The sequence below is a fragment of the Curcuma longa genome, chromosome 3 (assembly GCF_044706935.1).
Source record: "Curcuma longa cultivar G26 ecotype Majalengka, Jawa Barat chromosome 3, ITB_CL_G26_1.1, whole genome shotgun sequence".
Classification (NCBI taxonomy): domain Eukaryota; kingdom Viridiplantae; phylum Streptophyta; class Magnoliopsida; order Zingiberales; family Zingiberaceae; genus Curcuma; species Curcuma longa.
Window position 1 is genome coordinate 20628952 of NC_133863.1, and position 16089 is coordinate 20645040.

The 16089-nt window shown below is 38.5% G+C and overlaps 1 protein-coding gene across 1 annotated transcript; it reads left to right on the forward strand.

Moving 5' to 3' along the window:
- Positions 1-2776: 2776 nt before the first annotated feature.
- Positions 2777-5540, forward strand: LOC141823555 (protein kinase PINOID-like). Its single transcript, XM_074710859.1, is given in 3 exon segments — positions 2777-3498; positions 3501-3928; positions 4184-5540. Coding segments are annotated over 3 exon segments (1371 nt in total). The 5' UTR covers positions 2777-3312; the 3' UTR covers positions 4941-5540.
- Positions 5541-16089: the final 10549 nt, after the last annotated feature.

A 16089-nucleotide genomic window follows, 5' to 3' on the forward strand; every position in this document is an offset into this window, starting at 1 on the left:
TTTTTAGTATATAATTAATAAAATTTCAAAACTTTCTTGTGAGGGACAATTTGCATCATTATAGGAATAAATATTAATATTTGTACAAATCAAAAGAAGCCTAGTACACCAATCAATTAGCTAATTAATTCTTGCTTCAAGTTCCCATGCCACCAGCATTGTACCAACCTACATAAACCATGATTAAAAAAGTCATTAAGAATCTCATTAGCAACTTAAAAATTGACTTCAGGGGCCATCCAATTCCTTGATTAATTGTACTTGCATTGAGTCAAGTCAAATTTAAGCAAGATCATCTCCACAATTGGAAGAATATTTTGTCTTTTAATTGATACTTTATGAGGCTCCAAGTCCAACTTAAGCTTGAAGGAAGAGTTACATATAATAATAATAATAGGGCAAAAATATTTTTGTTATCTTAAAAGGATCCCCTCTCTCTCTATATATATAATCCAACATTATTATAATAATTTTCACTAAACTTCCATAATGTATAATAATTTTGATCAAAATTAATATATTATGCAATAAATATTTTGGTCAAACTGCTCTATTATATTCCAGTAGTTTTAATCAAAATTAGTATATATTGAAATAGTTGTGATCAAAATTACTATACATTATAATAGTTTTGATCAAAATTACTATAGTAGTGTTGGAATGATTTTGACTAAATTGAAATAATTTTAACTAATTTAAAATAATTTTGATCGAATAAGAGATTTTGTTACAAATTTTAATCAATTTTATTTTATATTATTAATTATTTGAGTCAAAATTATTCTTTTAGTATTTTTTTATTATAAGGTACTTTTAATGTTTTTAATCTTTGCTCATAATAAAATAATAAATTAACAAATAAAAAAGAGAGCACCAAATTCTAAAGATGCCAATGAGAATTTATTGAATATAATTGTTGAATGCTCTTCTTGCATATATACTTTTGTCTTATCAGTAAGTTTTGGCAAAGTGAACATTTAAAAATCCTTTAAGAACAAGTTCATAATTAAAATGCTAACTTTTAAGTTTTTCAAGGGCCTAAAAATTTACACTTTTGAATAAACAAAGAGCGGTATCAAAAAATTTACAATGGTATATATCGAACACACGAGTTGTTTCTTATAATTAAGATGCCATGGAAACTCAAGTCTCGAGATGTTCGTTAAGAAATCTTCAACTTGTCGACCTGACCTTTGTAAAACTTTGCTTATAATTTATGGATAAATTATATGGATCTTGATCTTGTCCTTCCATTAAAGTAATTAACTTTAGACAAGTTTGAACTTGATGAGGTGTTATGTTGTCTAGGTACCCATCAAAACAGCAAGAATCATGGTGATGCTGTCTCTTCCTCTCCTCCATGTGTTTACTTGGCATGTTGCCTTCTTCTTCGCCTCCATCCTCCTCGGCCCCATCGATTTCTTAATCAATCCCTTCCTCCTCTTGCCATTACAGTTCTTGTTTAGGTTTCAGAGTTGTTGTTTGTGTTTCCCATGACACTTTCTTATAACTAATCGATTGATCTGATCGATATTTTTTAATAATCCAATTAAATCAATTATAATAAGTATATGTTATTGTTTTGAATTAATATTTATTTTATTTTCAATGCATTTTTTAAAATTATTTTTCGTTTGAAGTAGAAGCAAAAAAGTGGACTCATCAAGTGCAAAAGCATTGTCATTATTGACCTTAATTAAGGACACATAAGAGCTTGATTTCCTCACTCATATTAGCTTTATTGGAACTCACATGTGAGCTCATTGAATACACTATTATATATATTCAATTCTCATGCTAATCATATATATTTTATGATTCAACTGTCAAATCCTACTCGAAATCATATTATTTTAGTGAAAAATTTGCAACTTTAATATAATTATTATCATACTATAAATCATCCAAAAGATACTAAAACATTGTTCATATGACATGTAGTTAATACTCTAAATAAAATTGCTATAAATAATTTAGGTCAAATTACTTTATATTATAATAATTTTAATTAGTTAAAATAATTTTAACTAAATTAGAACAATTTTTAACCAATGTGAAAAAATATATTTAATATAATATTATGATTTTGATAAGTTAAAATAATTTTATTTTATATTATAGTAGTTTTAATTAAAATTACTATCAAAATGAAAAATAAAATAAAGTGCTTTTTTTAAAAAAAATTCAACGTGGAATATTTTTCATCCATAACAAAAATAAAAAAATCCTTTTAATATATATACATATATATGGTATCTTAGTTCCATATAAAAGTGTTGCTTTCCTCCCATAAAGAAAATAAACCAAAGAGGGGTCCACCGGTGGGACCCAAAGTTCACGCAGACGGAAGGCCCTTGCCGCCGCACATGGCGGTGGGCCATCCGCCGTCGGTGGCAAAATCTCTCCTAATCTTAATGCCACGTCACGTGGTGGATATGTATTAGATATTTACGCAAGACAGGTGGAATTAGAATCGGATACTTGTCTACTAATTACCTAATCACTGCATTTTATTTTATTTCTGCATATTTTGTTTTAAAAAATAATTTAATATTTATATATTAAAGTTTTAAAAAACTATTAAAATGTCTCTATTTTCTCCTCCTCCGCCGCACGTGCCAAGTAAATGTGATTTAAGTCGGGAAGCAACCGTTACGGGAACGTCAAATCGTTTCAGTTTCTAAACCGGCATGGGCTGCCGTTATATTGCTTGTTCCGCCACCACTATAAATAGCCTCGAATGTCCCCTCCCCCGACAGGGGCGCGGAGAGGAGAGGCAGAGCGGCCATCGAAGGTGCTCTAATGGCGGACCCCGTCACGAGTAGCGATTCTTAGCTTCGGCACTGTTGCCTTGTGGACGAAAAGGTGCGGATTCGCTTGGTGGGGCGGAGGCCGAGAAGCAAAGCTAGGGTTGCTGGTTCTTCTTCCCTGCCGCGCTCGGTGTGGGATAATGGAATGGAGGCGAGACGCGACGGGGAGTGAGTGAGACCTGGCGATTCCTAACTCCTTTTCTTCCTGTTCTTTGGCCGCTTCGATTCGCGAGGTACCGCAGCGAATAGAATCGCTGCCTCTCGTCACTGGTCCTGGGATTTCGCTGTCCCCCATCAATTGATGGGCATCGTTATGCTTGTCGCCAATTGAGACCGCGTTGTCTGATTCCGAGGAAAGATCCAAAGCGAGCTTCCTCTTGTGCCGGTCTTTCCTGTGCGCTCCTGTTGAGAAAGATTGGATTTTATGTGTCTCCACTCGCTTTGCTCGATATTTAAGGTGTCGCGATTTAAGGTGGTGAAGTGAAGTCCGAGGGGCGTTGAGATGTTGGATTTGGTGCTGGATTCCGACGGCGAGGTCGGGGCGGAAGTGATTAACTCGAGCCATAGCTCGATGAGCAGTAGCGGCGACAGCCGGAGTAGTTTCTCGCATCTTTCCTTTGATAATGCTGCGCCTCCGCCGCCGGAGGCGGCGGCGGAGGAGGCCGAGCTTGCCGCTGCCCGTCGCCCCTGCGCTCCTGCGCTCCTGCCCGGCTTCCCTCCAAACCGCACCGCTCGTCGGACCCAGCCTGGGCCGCGATTCGTTCCCGGTCCCTCCCCGCCAATCTCGGTCCCCGGGACTTCAAGCTCCTCGGCCGCATTGGCAGCGGCGACAACGGAACCGTCTATCTCTGCCACCTACGAGGTGAGACCTCGCCGCACCCATACGCGATGAAGGTGGTCGACAAGCTAGCGCTGTCGAAGAAGAAGAAGCTCAATAGAGCGGCGACGGAGAAGAGGATCCTCCGGATACTCGACCACCCTTTCCTCCCCACCCTCTATGCCGACTTCGATGCCTCTCCGCACTATTCCTGCGTCGTGATGGAATACTGCAGCGGCGGAGACCTTCACGCGCTCCGCCACCGCCAGCCCTGCCTACGCTTCTCCGTCGCCGCCACCAGGTGCTCCTCCAACCTCCTCTGTTCAATTAAAAATCGAACCTTTTCCCATTCTCCACCAATTTTTTAATCACCTCCACTGAATTCACGGAAAATTTCCAAGTTTATATTTGATCGGAGACTACTTAGCGATCGGAATCATAACTGGAAAGATTCTTTCCAACCATTTACGAATCAATCCATGCTTGCACTTGCAACTGAAAGATGCTTCCTTTTTGCTCTGTTCTGGCTCTGACGTCGTTGATCGCAATGCCGTAGGTTCTACGCGGCGGAGGTGCTGCTCGCGCTGGAGTATCTTCACATGCTGGGCATCGTCTACCGCGACCTGAAGCCGGAGAACATCCTCATCCGCTCCGACGGCCACATCATGCTCTCCGACTTCGACCTCTCCCTGGAGTCCACCTCAGCCCCCACCCTGGAGCCCATCGCCACCTCCGCCGGTGCGTACAGGAAACTCACCGTCGTTGAACACGGCGAGCGCCTTCCTGCTGAGCCCTCCTGCCTCCCCTTCCTCTCGCGTCGGCCGCCGCCCTACTCGGCTTCAAAGACCGAACCCTGGCGCTTCGTGGCGGAGCCCATCGACGCCCGGTCGTGCTCCTTCGTGGGCACCCACGAGTACGTCGCACCGGAGGTCGCCGCAGGCCAGCCCCATGGCAGCGCCGTCGACTGGTGGGCCTACGGCATCCTCCTCTACGAGCTCCTCTACGGGCGCACCCCCTTCGCCGGGCCCACCAACCAGCAGACCCTCCGCAACATCGTCAAGCAGCCGCTCTCCTTCCCTCCGGACGACGCGACCTCCTCGCCGGCGAGGCACCTCATCGCAGGCCTGCTCACAAAGGACCCCACCGCGCGGCTCGGCTCCCGGCGCGGCGCGGCCGACGTGAAGTCGCACCCTTTCTTCGCGGGCCTCAACCTGGCGCTCATGCGGTCGAACCGGCCCCCCTTCGTGCCCGGTCCGACCCGGTCCAATTCACGCAAGGAACGCAGGATCACGGACCGGCTCGAGTTCTTCTAGTCTCTACCCCGTCCCGAACCCGGTTCAGGACATGTATAGTTCCCGCACTATCTCATTCAATGGTCAGTCGACGCAATTCTGACGGTGCTCTCGAGCTCGCCTCACCGCGCCGGGATCCTGACGGACTCCGACGCGTGTCAATTTCGGTGGCGTGGCCGGCGGCTACCACATGGACGGTCTCGTGGACGGTGTTTTCAGCGTACCTGGCGGCGAGAACCACGGGACTTGTCTCTGGGAATAAGACATGAAGCGGGCGCCGACGCGAGTAATAAAAGCTGATTCTTAATAGCTATAATAAAAGCTGCATGGTAAGCTGATGGAGGAGTAATGGCTGCATCGCAGGGCAGCGTACGTGAGCAATGAAGAGGCAGCTGGAGAGGGAGTGGCAGATGAAAGATTAATTATGGGGGTGGGGGAGGAGAGAGAGAGAGAGAGAGAGAGAGAGAGAGCAGCGGTGTGGGGGTTTGATGGAATGAGAGGCGGCGGCGTGAGCAGGTGCCGACGCCGGCGCAGGCCAAGAAGAAACCGGTGATCGAGGAAGATGAAGTAATTGCAGAGTCACTTTGTGGATCACGATATGAAATGAATATTTATTACTCAGTTTACAGTTCACTAAAGAATTATACTATAGATTGAAGAATTACTTTTATTTATATATTTTTTTAATTCGTAAAATTTTATTCTTGTCCAAGTCAAAATGACCTTTTTATTTATAAAAGTTAAAGAAGCATCTATCATTTATCAAATTATCATGTGAGCATCTCTTTTTCAATTAACCTTATGTGTATCTCATTTAAAGTAAATTATCTGAATTATCTTTAATATAGGTCTGATTCTCAAAATTATCTTTCAAAATTCAGTTTAGGGTTTGAATAACAATAACTGATTTATTTGAATTTAAGACTTAATAAATAAAAAAATTAGTAGTTAACTAATATAATTATTTATCATCCTCTTGCAGTTTCAACATAAAAATTTCTTCCCTTCTTCGATTTAGGGTTTAATTTTTTCTCACAATGTAGGGTTTATTTTTTATCTGTTTTTGTGCATATAGTTAAAAATACTATATGTCTTCCTATTTTATCAAATAATTAAATTCATTTTCGTAAGTTTTTTTATGATCTTGTTTATAGGATAGTTTTTCTTATCTTGTTTCAAAGACAGATTTTTTTGTTATAAATTCTGATGAGTTCAGTTTCAAAGACCATTTGTGTTTTGTTGTTAGTATGTTCTTAGATAAGTTAAATTCTTATTATATTGTTGTGATATTATTTTCCTAACGAGTATATATCTTGTGAACATTATTTGAACATGATCGATTGTACAGAAGCTAAGAGATAGCTATTATAACGTGTAGCAGCGGGTTATTAACTTCTACAACAGTGTCATTATCTTATGTTGATTTTGATTATTGAAAAGACATTCTATGACACCCACTGCATTTTAAATGAACATTATTTGATCACGATCAATCGTGTAGAAGTTAGTAGGTAATATTAGAATTTTAGAATCATAATTGTAATTATAAATATCTAATGTCATCAATTAAATAAGTCATAAATTAATGTGATCAAAACTATGATTAAAGAATTTGATTTAAGGGCTTAATTGTTATAAATATAATAGTGTGGATACCACATGTGTAATTTCTAATTTGTTAAGGGGTAAAATTAGAAATAAAAAAACTTAGATAATTATAAAAAGGGGTTATGGTCTCAGTTTGCAGAACGACGTTTCAGTTTTTGTACCCCCATCAACAAACTCTCTGGATTCTTAAGAAAATCTATAAATTGAAGATCAATGCTCGAAATCGATTGTAAATCATGAGTTCTGGTATCCTTCCGCAATTCTGATTATTATGTTTGTGATTTTTTGAGAATGAATAGAGTTTAGGATTTTGTGTTAAAATTCCTTATCCATTTTTCTACAATGGTATCAGAGCGAGGTTATTCCAAATTTTTAAAAAATTATTCTATTTTGGTTGTTCATATATCTACTGTTTTGTTCTGTCTTTCCATCCACTTGTTCATCATCGGATATGGAGAAATTCAATTTTGAGATTTGACTGTCGAAATACAAAATAAATCAACTAAATTCAGGTCGATTTTGGATGACATAAGTGATCCACGATGAGCGATCATGATGAGATGAGTGATCGTCGAAAATTTGTTGTTGGAAACCATTGCCGCTGCCTAAAACTGCCTTTACTATTTTGGCGAAGCGGTGAGGCGGTGAATCGATGGTTTTTTTCCTTGGACAGTTGCATCAATTTTTTTAGAGACAAAATTTTGATATTTAAAAAAAAAAACGTTTGCCAGCATGGCCAACCATCCTGATCAATTGCAATATGGAAAGAAATCGTTCAATTAGAAATTCCAAATTTTAGATTACATGTGGGCCAATTTTTCAATAGGAGGTCCATTACAAACCACGTCAAATTCTAAATTTTGGATTACATGTGGATTAATTTTCCATCCTACTGTGGGCCCATTTAAACTTTACAATCTAATAAATTTAATTATTAAGTAGGTCAAGAGTCAGACTAACTTTTAATACTAGTCATAGGTACACAAACGAGTAAAGGCTGACTTTTAGGTGCCAACTAGTTTGGTGCTTCCCCCTAAATGATAGGTAGGGTGTTTAGGGTCAACGTAATGGATGTCCTTTTTGGGGACATAATATTGGTTCTGTCCTACTTGCCTTGTTAGATAGGTTTTTGGGATCCACGCTTTTCGCCGATTTTTGCATGGGCGGATGAAAGAGATAGAGGATCTTTGAACCAATCCTAATTTGTATCCTATCCCAAATTTGTTATACATGTCCTTTTGAGATCCAAGAATAAGGTCAAGATTCTTAGATCAGGTTGTAAAGGTTTCTGGTAAGTCCTTAAGGTTTTGAACTTCACCCTTTAGAGTGAGTTTTTATTTTCAAGTTCAGAAATTTTTGAGTTTGATTTAATTGAGTTTTGATTAAGAATTTGCTCCTCAAGGTCTTGATTTTCCTTAAGGAACTGATCAACCCTAGATTCGAATGCAAGCAGTTTCTTATTCAAAATAGAAATAATCTTTAAAAAAATTTCATTGACCGAATCTAAATATACCTTAGTCGAGCCATCAGAAAAGAGTTTGATCTCTTGGCTCCACTGGTATTTGGAATCCTCGTCTTGCTCCGAGTCTGATCCAGGTCTGGTTGCCATCAGTGCTAGGTAGCTCGAGTTCTTTGGTAGTTCATCGTCCGAGTCATCTGAGCTTTCGTCCCAAGTAGCTTGAAGAGCCTTCTTCTTTTTGCTCTTCTTGAGTTGATCCTCCTTCTTGTAAGGACATTCATGTTTGAAGTGCCCCTTTCTATTACAGCTGAAACAGGTCATGTTGCTTTTGCCTTTAATACTGGAGGGCTTCATAACCTTTTGGATGTCCCTCTTGGAGAACTTGTTATGTCTTCTGATGAACATCTTCCTTACCAAGTTTAACAACTATTCTTCTTCATCAGACTCTGAATCTGACTCACTTTCAGACTCTTCTTGAGACTTGTTCTTTATTTTTTCTTCTTTTGATGAACCTACAAACAAAGCAATACCCTTCTCGGCCTTGCCATTAGTCTGTTCGTGTAATTCCAATTCACAGAATAATTCATCTAAGTTAATTTTAGACAGGTTCCTAGAAATTTTATAAGCATCTATGATAGATGCCCATAAAGAATTTCTAGGAAATGCATTTAGAGCATACCTTATAATGTCTCTGTTTTCCTGTTTGTGCCCAATTTGGTGGAGTCTGTTTAGTATCTCCTTGATCCGAGCGTGAAGTTGGCTTGCCGACTCGCCTTCCTGCATCTTAATATTGAAGAGTTTATTTAATAACAAATCACGCTTAGTTACCTTAGTGTCGCTTGTGCCCTCGTGTAGCTCTATCAATTTATGAGGGCGAACAGTGCTAAAACCTTCTCCTTGGACTATTTAGTCTAGCACACAGAAAAATAAACAAGCAAAGTGTCCCAAGACTAGGTCTTGGATTAGTAGTGTGGGAGAAATAAGTTAGAAGTAGTAAGAAGCGACTCAAATGGTGTTGCACCAATTTCAAGTAAAATTCAATCAGAAAAAAAAATCCAAGCAACGGTATAAATCGAACTCAAATTGTACAGCGAGAAACTCAATACCGATAAAAACTAGATTCAGAAACCCCCAACTCTTACGGTGGTTGCATCGATTCAGAGCATACCAGACTCTGATACCACTTGTTGGATCGAATGCACGTGAGAGGAGGGTGAATCACGTGACTTTTAGAAATTTTAAGTACATCGAAAATCATGCACAGTGGAAAAACAAAATACAAAAAATCACAACACAAACCAACATGAAGGTTTTACTTCGTTTGGAGCCTCCGACGACTCCTACTCAAAGACCCAGGTCCCTTAAATCTTTCCTGTGGACAATCCACTAAATCTCTCTACCAGAAGAAAACCTCTAGTAGAGCAGGCAAATATAATGAATTGAAAGTGTGACAACCCCACACTTCCAAATTTTAAATAAGTGCAGAAAAATAAAAAATAAAACTTACTTTGTTAGCCAACACGTAGAAATTTTTGGGCGAGCTCAGATGTTGGGAATGATCTTCCGGCAGGAGCTGGATGTGGTTGTGTCGAGGCTCGAGCCGCCGCAGAAGGAGGACGTTGGTCGAAGCTTGAAGAACAGAAGTGTTCGAATAGAGCTATGATTAATCCAATGAATTTGATTGAAGATCGAAACTTGACTCAAGCACTGTTGCCTTCAGTAGAACTTTTGATTGAGCAAATTAATTATGCACTGTTCAAATTCTAAGCACTATTATTGTATGAATAGAGCACTTGTTCGAATGAGCACACTTATACTATTCATGCACTGATCGAAGCTTTATATAAGCACTATTGAGTTTATCTGGATCCGCAAATGTTGGCCACGCTTCTCATCCTAAAAACGCAAACTTGATCCATGCCTTGCTCGTGATCTTATCCAGCACATAAGGCACTGATCTCATCTCAAGATGCAGGAAATTTACTCATCATGCTGAACTCTATCCGAAGCTGCACTGAAGCTACAATTTAACATATGAGAAATTAAATGGATATTTATTCTCAATGCAAGTCGAGGAGTAACGTGGCTTTAATTAGTGAACGAAGAATAATTCAAATAAAACTTTATTATAGGTAGGAATAATTTTATCGTCAAGGAGTAACGTAGCTTTAATTAGTAATCAAAGAATAATTCAAATAAAACTTTATTATAGATAGGAATAATTTTATCCTCCTTAAAACTTTATTATAGGTAGGAATAATTTTATCCTCCAATAATATTTTAGATTATCAAAATGAAGAATAATAAGGAGTAATTTTGCAGAGTTCACCTGCAAAATTAACTTAGTCCATATACCAAATAAACCTTACAAAATAGAGTTAGTATAATAATAAAATGGACTAAAATGCAGAATATTCAAAGTTAATTAGATCCTGTCAATCCAGACCAGGATCTAACCAGGCCTCAACTTAGATCACCCAAATGGGTCTAAGTTGGACCGTGCCTAAAGTTCCATAATGGAACTGGTCCTCACTAGTTCGCTCCTCCAGTGACTTACCTTACTTACCTTAGCGCAACTTTACTAGACTTCTCTAACCCACCAGGTCTTTTGCCAAGGCTCAACCACTTTGGTCTTCCTGCCAAGTGTCCACCAACTTGGTCTTCAGCCAGTTGTCAGACCTCGCGGACCCAACTGGACTTCCTGCCAGGACTCAATCATCCTGGACTTCAGCTTGGTGTCTGGTTCTAAGTCTTTCAACCATGCACACTTAGTAAGAAGGTTAAACCCACAACAAACTTAACTTTAACATATTTGTCATTAATCAAAACTTAAGTTTGCATGTTAGTGCAAACTGCACTAACAACTTCTTGTCATGTGGATTCAAGTTACTTATATTTGTGTCTAAGAGTACCATACTTTTAACATGTGATGTTTTAGCCAAAGACTTTTAGTAACAATCTTGACAAGTAGTTGTAGGGTATACGTCTTCTTTTTCAAGGAGCAGTGAATCCTCTGTGGGCTATTCAAATACCTTCAGGCACTTCGACTTATACCTAATCATCCTGGGTCCACGCCTCCTCGGAGATGTTTGCTTAAGATGTCAAAGTATAAGCCTCCATGACCAAGATGACTTAAATACCATGAATCAAAGGAAACTCACACTTAAATTGCACTGAAATCTTCGTTAACATATGTATGTAACCATATGAAGTCTCACGGCAGGTTACTCCAATGAACTAGTACCTTTAACCAGCATCCACGTTTAACTGTCAACATCCAATGTCTCCAGCCAGCGACTACTTGGCTATCCAAGGAGCTTAAATGTGCTAGTCTCTACAAAATTGATGACGTCTACGCTCATCAATTCATCGACTAGGGATAATTTTAATACATTCATAATTGCACATATAGAGATGCTCACGAGTTGTGATCGAATCATAAATTTTCTTATGCTATGAATCGTATTGCGGGTATTCAGTAAATGAGTTTAAAATCCAATCAAACACATATAGAATTTGCACTCAAATAGTGAATTGTTATTTATCCTATAAATAGTATAACCGTAAGGTGATTGCCTTAGAACACCTCTCAAATATAACAATGTGCCGACCTCATCTCGGCCTTGTTAGTAGTACTCCTATAGCTAATTATATAATGATTGACTAGAAACTTTTGTATCATATTCTATTGTTAATAAAGACAAAGTTTGATTATTATATTTACTTCATGTTTGTGCAAAATGACTAAATATAATAATGTCCTTAAGTAGTAGGTTCTAATCTACATCATATCAATTAGTTGAATTGATAGTGAGATGATGTAGAGAACACTACTCTTAACTATTCCTAGTCAAGCATTAATATTCAAGGACAATATTAATGCATTGAGATTAGCATATAAGTCAATTGACGACTTGATCTCACAAATCATGGATATGTGATATCACATTGACATATGGGTATATATTAGAGAATATATACTGAATTGACTCACTATAAGAAAATTTCATAGATTGTTATATGAGTGTCATAAATTTTCTCATGTGACTATTAGTATGAACAGTCCATAGACCTGAAACCACTACGGTTCCCTACATAAGGAGTTGTGTACTTTGGTATCGTCAAACATCACCTTATAACAGGGTAGACTATAAAGGTGCTCACTGAGTATACAACGAATTATGCGAAGGGATGTGAGTGATGTAAGTGGGATCTATCCCTCCCATACGACGGGAGTGATATCTATGGGCCCCTTGATCGAGTAGGACTACTAAATGCATGACCATGCTCAAATGAGTCAATATGAGATATTGAGCTCATTTGCTTGAGTGAGTCTATTCGAGGATCAAGAAATACAAAGATTGATATCAAGGATGACATGGTTTATGCCTCATTAATCAATCTAGATATTGAGGATAGAAGGACATTATCATACATTATAGTAGTCACGGAAAGATTAGGTTGGATCTCGATTTTCTCGTCACTTGGGTAGTAATGATGCATTGCTAGATGTTGCTCATTGCTTATGTGTCTAAAGTGGTTTAGACACATTACCAATGTTACAAGAACCTATTGGGTCACACACAAAGGACATGATGCTTTGGAGATTGATTGATTTTAGTTTGACTAAAATATGATCCAAATTGGATTAATTGAGTTAGACTCAAGTGAATCCAATTGGATTATGAGATTGAGTCTAATTTGAATTAGACTCATTTAGATTAGACTCAACTAAATTTGAATGAGATATTGATTTATTAAAATATTTAATGAATTAATAATAGAGGAAAACCAAGGGTTTTTCTCTTTATTGGATGAAGAGAAAATGAAGAGTCAACATGAGAAACATATGCTCTATTTGAGTTTTAATTGACTTTAATGTGGGGAAGCTAAAGAGGCAAAAATCCTTCATATTCATGAGATGAATATAAAAGATTATTTTTGCATTTTTTAAAGGTGCACAAGGCATTTTGAGTTATCTTCTCCTTATTGGCTGAACATCCCTTTTCTTCCTCCTCCTTGTTTTGGCCGAATCTCCTTGTGTGGCTAGCACCACAAAGGTGATTCTTCTTCAAAGCTTGAGATCGTGTTTGTATGGATACGCATAGAGGCTGGACGCTTGAACGTGCAAGAGATTCGGCGAATCGAGAATGAGCGGTATAAGCGAAGGGCACGCTTCAAAGGTATAGATCTATTAGATAGATAAATCAAACTTTGTACGAGTTTTCTTTCACATGAATCGCTCGTTAGGACCCTATTTTCGCTATAAATTTTATTGTTTGTCGCATAGGATTTTCTACAGGCCTCGAGTCCAGACCTCTAGCTCCAGCCTCGACACTTGCTCGACGTCATACGCAGACCCCATCTCGGCCTTGAGTCTCGACCTCGAGTTCTGATCTCGACACTCACTCAGCATCACGCGATGACCCCATCTCGGCTTCGAGTCTCGACCTCTAGTTTCGATCTCGGCACTCACACAGCATTATGCGCCGATCTCATCTCGGCCTCAAATCTCAACCTCGAGTTTTGGTCTCGGCATTCACTCGACATCACGAGCCAACTTCATCTCGACCTCGAGTCTCAACCTCGACCTCCAGCCTCGACATTACGTGCTAACCTCATCTCAACTTCGAGTCCCAAAGCTCCCTCGACACTTATTCGGCATCACGTGCCGACTCATCTCAGCGTCAAGTCCCGACCTCAGAGCCTGCTTAATTTTAGAAGTCAATCGAACCGCACAATCAGGGGAGCATAAGACCGTTTCTTATGAAAAAATAAAAAAATATCCTCAAAAGATACGGATGATCAGAATCCTTCTAAACTAGAACAGATATCTCAGAATATTTCCTAAACAGATACTAATATTTCGGAGATCAACTCTATAAAGGGTTGTCCATACCTATGGGCATAGGTATGCATACATCAACCCTAATTTTCCCAAGTCATTAAACTCCTTCCTCACGCAAAACCCTAACTTAAGCATCGGAGTGGTTCATCGAGATCTATCCCTGACACCATTCTAACTCTTTTTTTGAGTACTTTTCAGGTCTCTTCATCTTTCTTGGTGGCTATCTTTAAGAAGCGTGCATATCAGTGGTTCGTTGGCTAGTGACTTGATCATCCACGATATATTAGCCGGAACAATGATGCTAGTACTTAGCGAGGAGAATGGAATGGTTTGCAAACTCTCTTTTTGAATGAATGCTCATATGAATACTATGTTTATTGCTTTGCACGTCATCTACTATTAGCATTGGTAGCAACATTCCAAAGTGTTATTCCTGTTGAACATTTTTTTCACACTTGATTGTTAAAGTGAATTTAGATCGATTCATGTTTCAAATTGCATGCAAACACCATGATCAATTGCAAATTACTCATGTTACTCAAATTGCATGCATAATTGATATCTACTAATGAAACGTAAATATGGAAGAGGAAAAAAATCAACTTTCGGATGGAGATGCTTTTTTTTTTTTTTTGATTTAGTGGGATGAGACTGTGAGCTTGGTGATCATCGTCTTGGATAGAAAAACATCCAAGACCGTAGAGGGATTTGATTCGTAGAATCGAAAGGGTTGTTTGATTTTTGTAAGTATGAAGAACAAAATTGATAAAAAATCACTATAAAAATTTATAATTTTTTAAATAATTTATACATTCAAATTAATAATGATATTAAAATGATTATTTGATATGCATGTTCGATTAGGTAGAAATTGAAATTTTCTATTCAAACATGTATAGAATTTCCTATCATTATATCATATCATTAAAATAGCAATTTCTGTATGCAGGTTGCGAAAAAAATGAACGGTAACCTGCATACACATGTAAATAACGTACTGTTTATGAAAAAAACACATGCAGTTTTATCGTACACTGTTCATAAAAAATAATGATCTTCTGTTAAATATTACAATTATGACATGGTATAACATCGCAACTTTCGCTACATGAATCATGATATTTAATCCATGTATTCACTTCTCCGATCATGACATGGTGTGCCAAATGTCATTTTATTATTAGTAACCTTAGGGAATTTTATGAACAAAAGGATTACTATTTATAAAATTCATGAACAGACAATTACTGTTCATGTTTAAAAAATGATCTCAAGGCACCGTTCATGCGAGTGAAAACACATGCACGGTTAATTACTGTTTTAAAAAATGTGTAAACAGTACGTACTGTTTATGAAAACTAATCATGAACACTGAATACTGTTTACTGTTCATGCTTTAAAAAAAACAATCGAAGGTTGTCGGGTGCTTGATACTCCGGAGCACAAGTGCCATTTAGTGTGGCTGTCGAGTTGTGCCTAGTAATTTCGGCATGAAAATATCGAATGAGACTTGGGATGATGAAGTCGAGTAAGACTCAGGCTCAACTAACAGAACTCGAGTTTCAACTTAAGAGCAGCTAAATCTCACTCAAAATCGGTACGCATAACTGAAACTTGAGATGTTAAGAAGGATATTCAGTGAACCAGTCAGTACATACCTAACATACCAAGTGGTTGTTCGGAAGAACAACTTAGACTCAGATTAAACAATTTGGACTCAGCTAGATTGAAGAGTCAGCATCATCCTGAAATCAATTGACTCGGGTATGTCGAGTGGGTATTTCAAACCTTTTGGGCTTGATTAACAACGTGACTCGAGTATGTTGAGTGAGGTACGCTAGCCGAGTCGTCCGAGATGAACCTACTCTGCCTCAACTTCGACTTGAGGAGTCTATCGTGATCGGACTCAAGCCATGAAGCATAGTGGCACTCGAGGTGCTCGGGATAAGTCGATTACGCACACAAATCCACACAGACTACCAGGATTTGGCTTCCGGAGTCAGCAGATGACTACACCTCCTAAAATTTATTTTTCTTAATTGATGATGTGTTCTTAGTGTGTTAATTATATATTTATTTTGAATTGAATTGAACCAGTTTTGTTACTGGTTTGTCGATTTTGTACTGACTTTGTTGCTTTCAATTCCAGATGGCACGGACTATAAGAACTATAACTCATTGTGATGTATTACGAAATAAGCTGAGGGATGCTATCGAAGAGATAGTGTATGATCATGCTTATGGAGTTGGACACA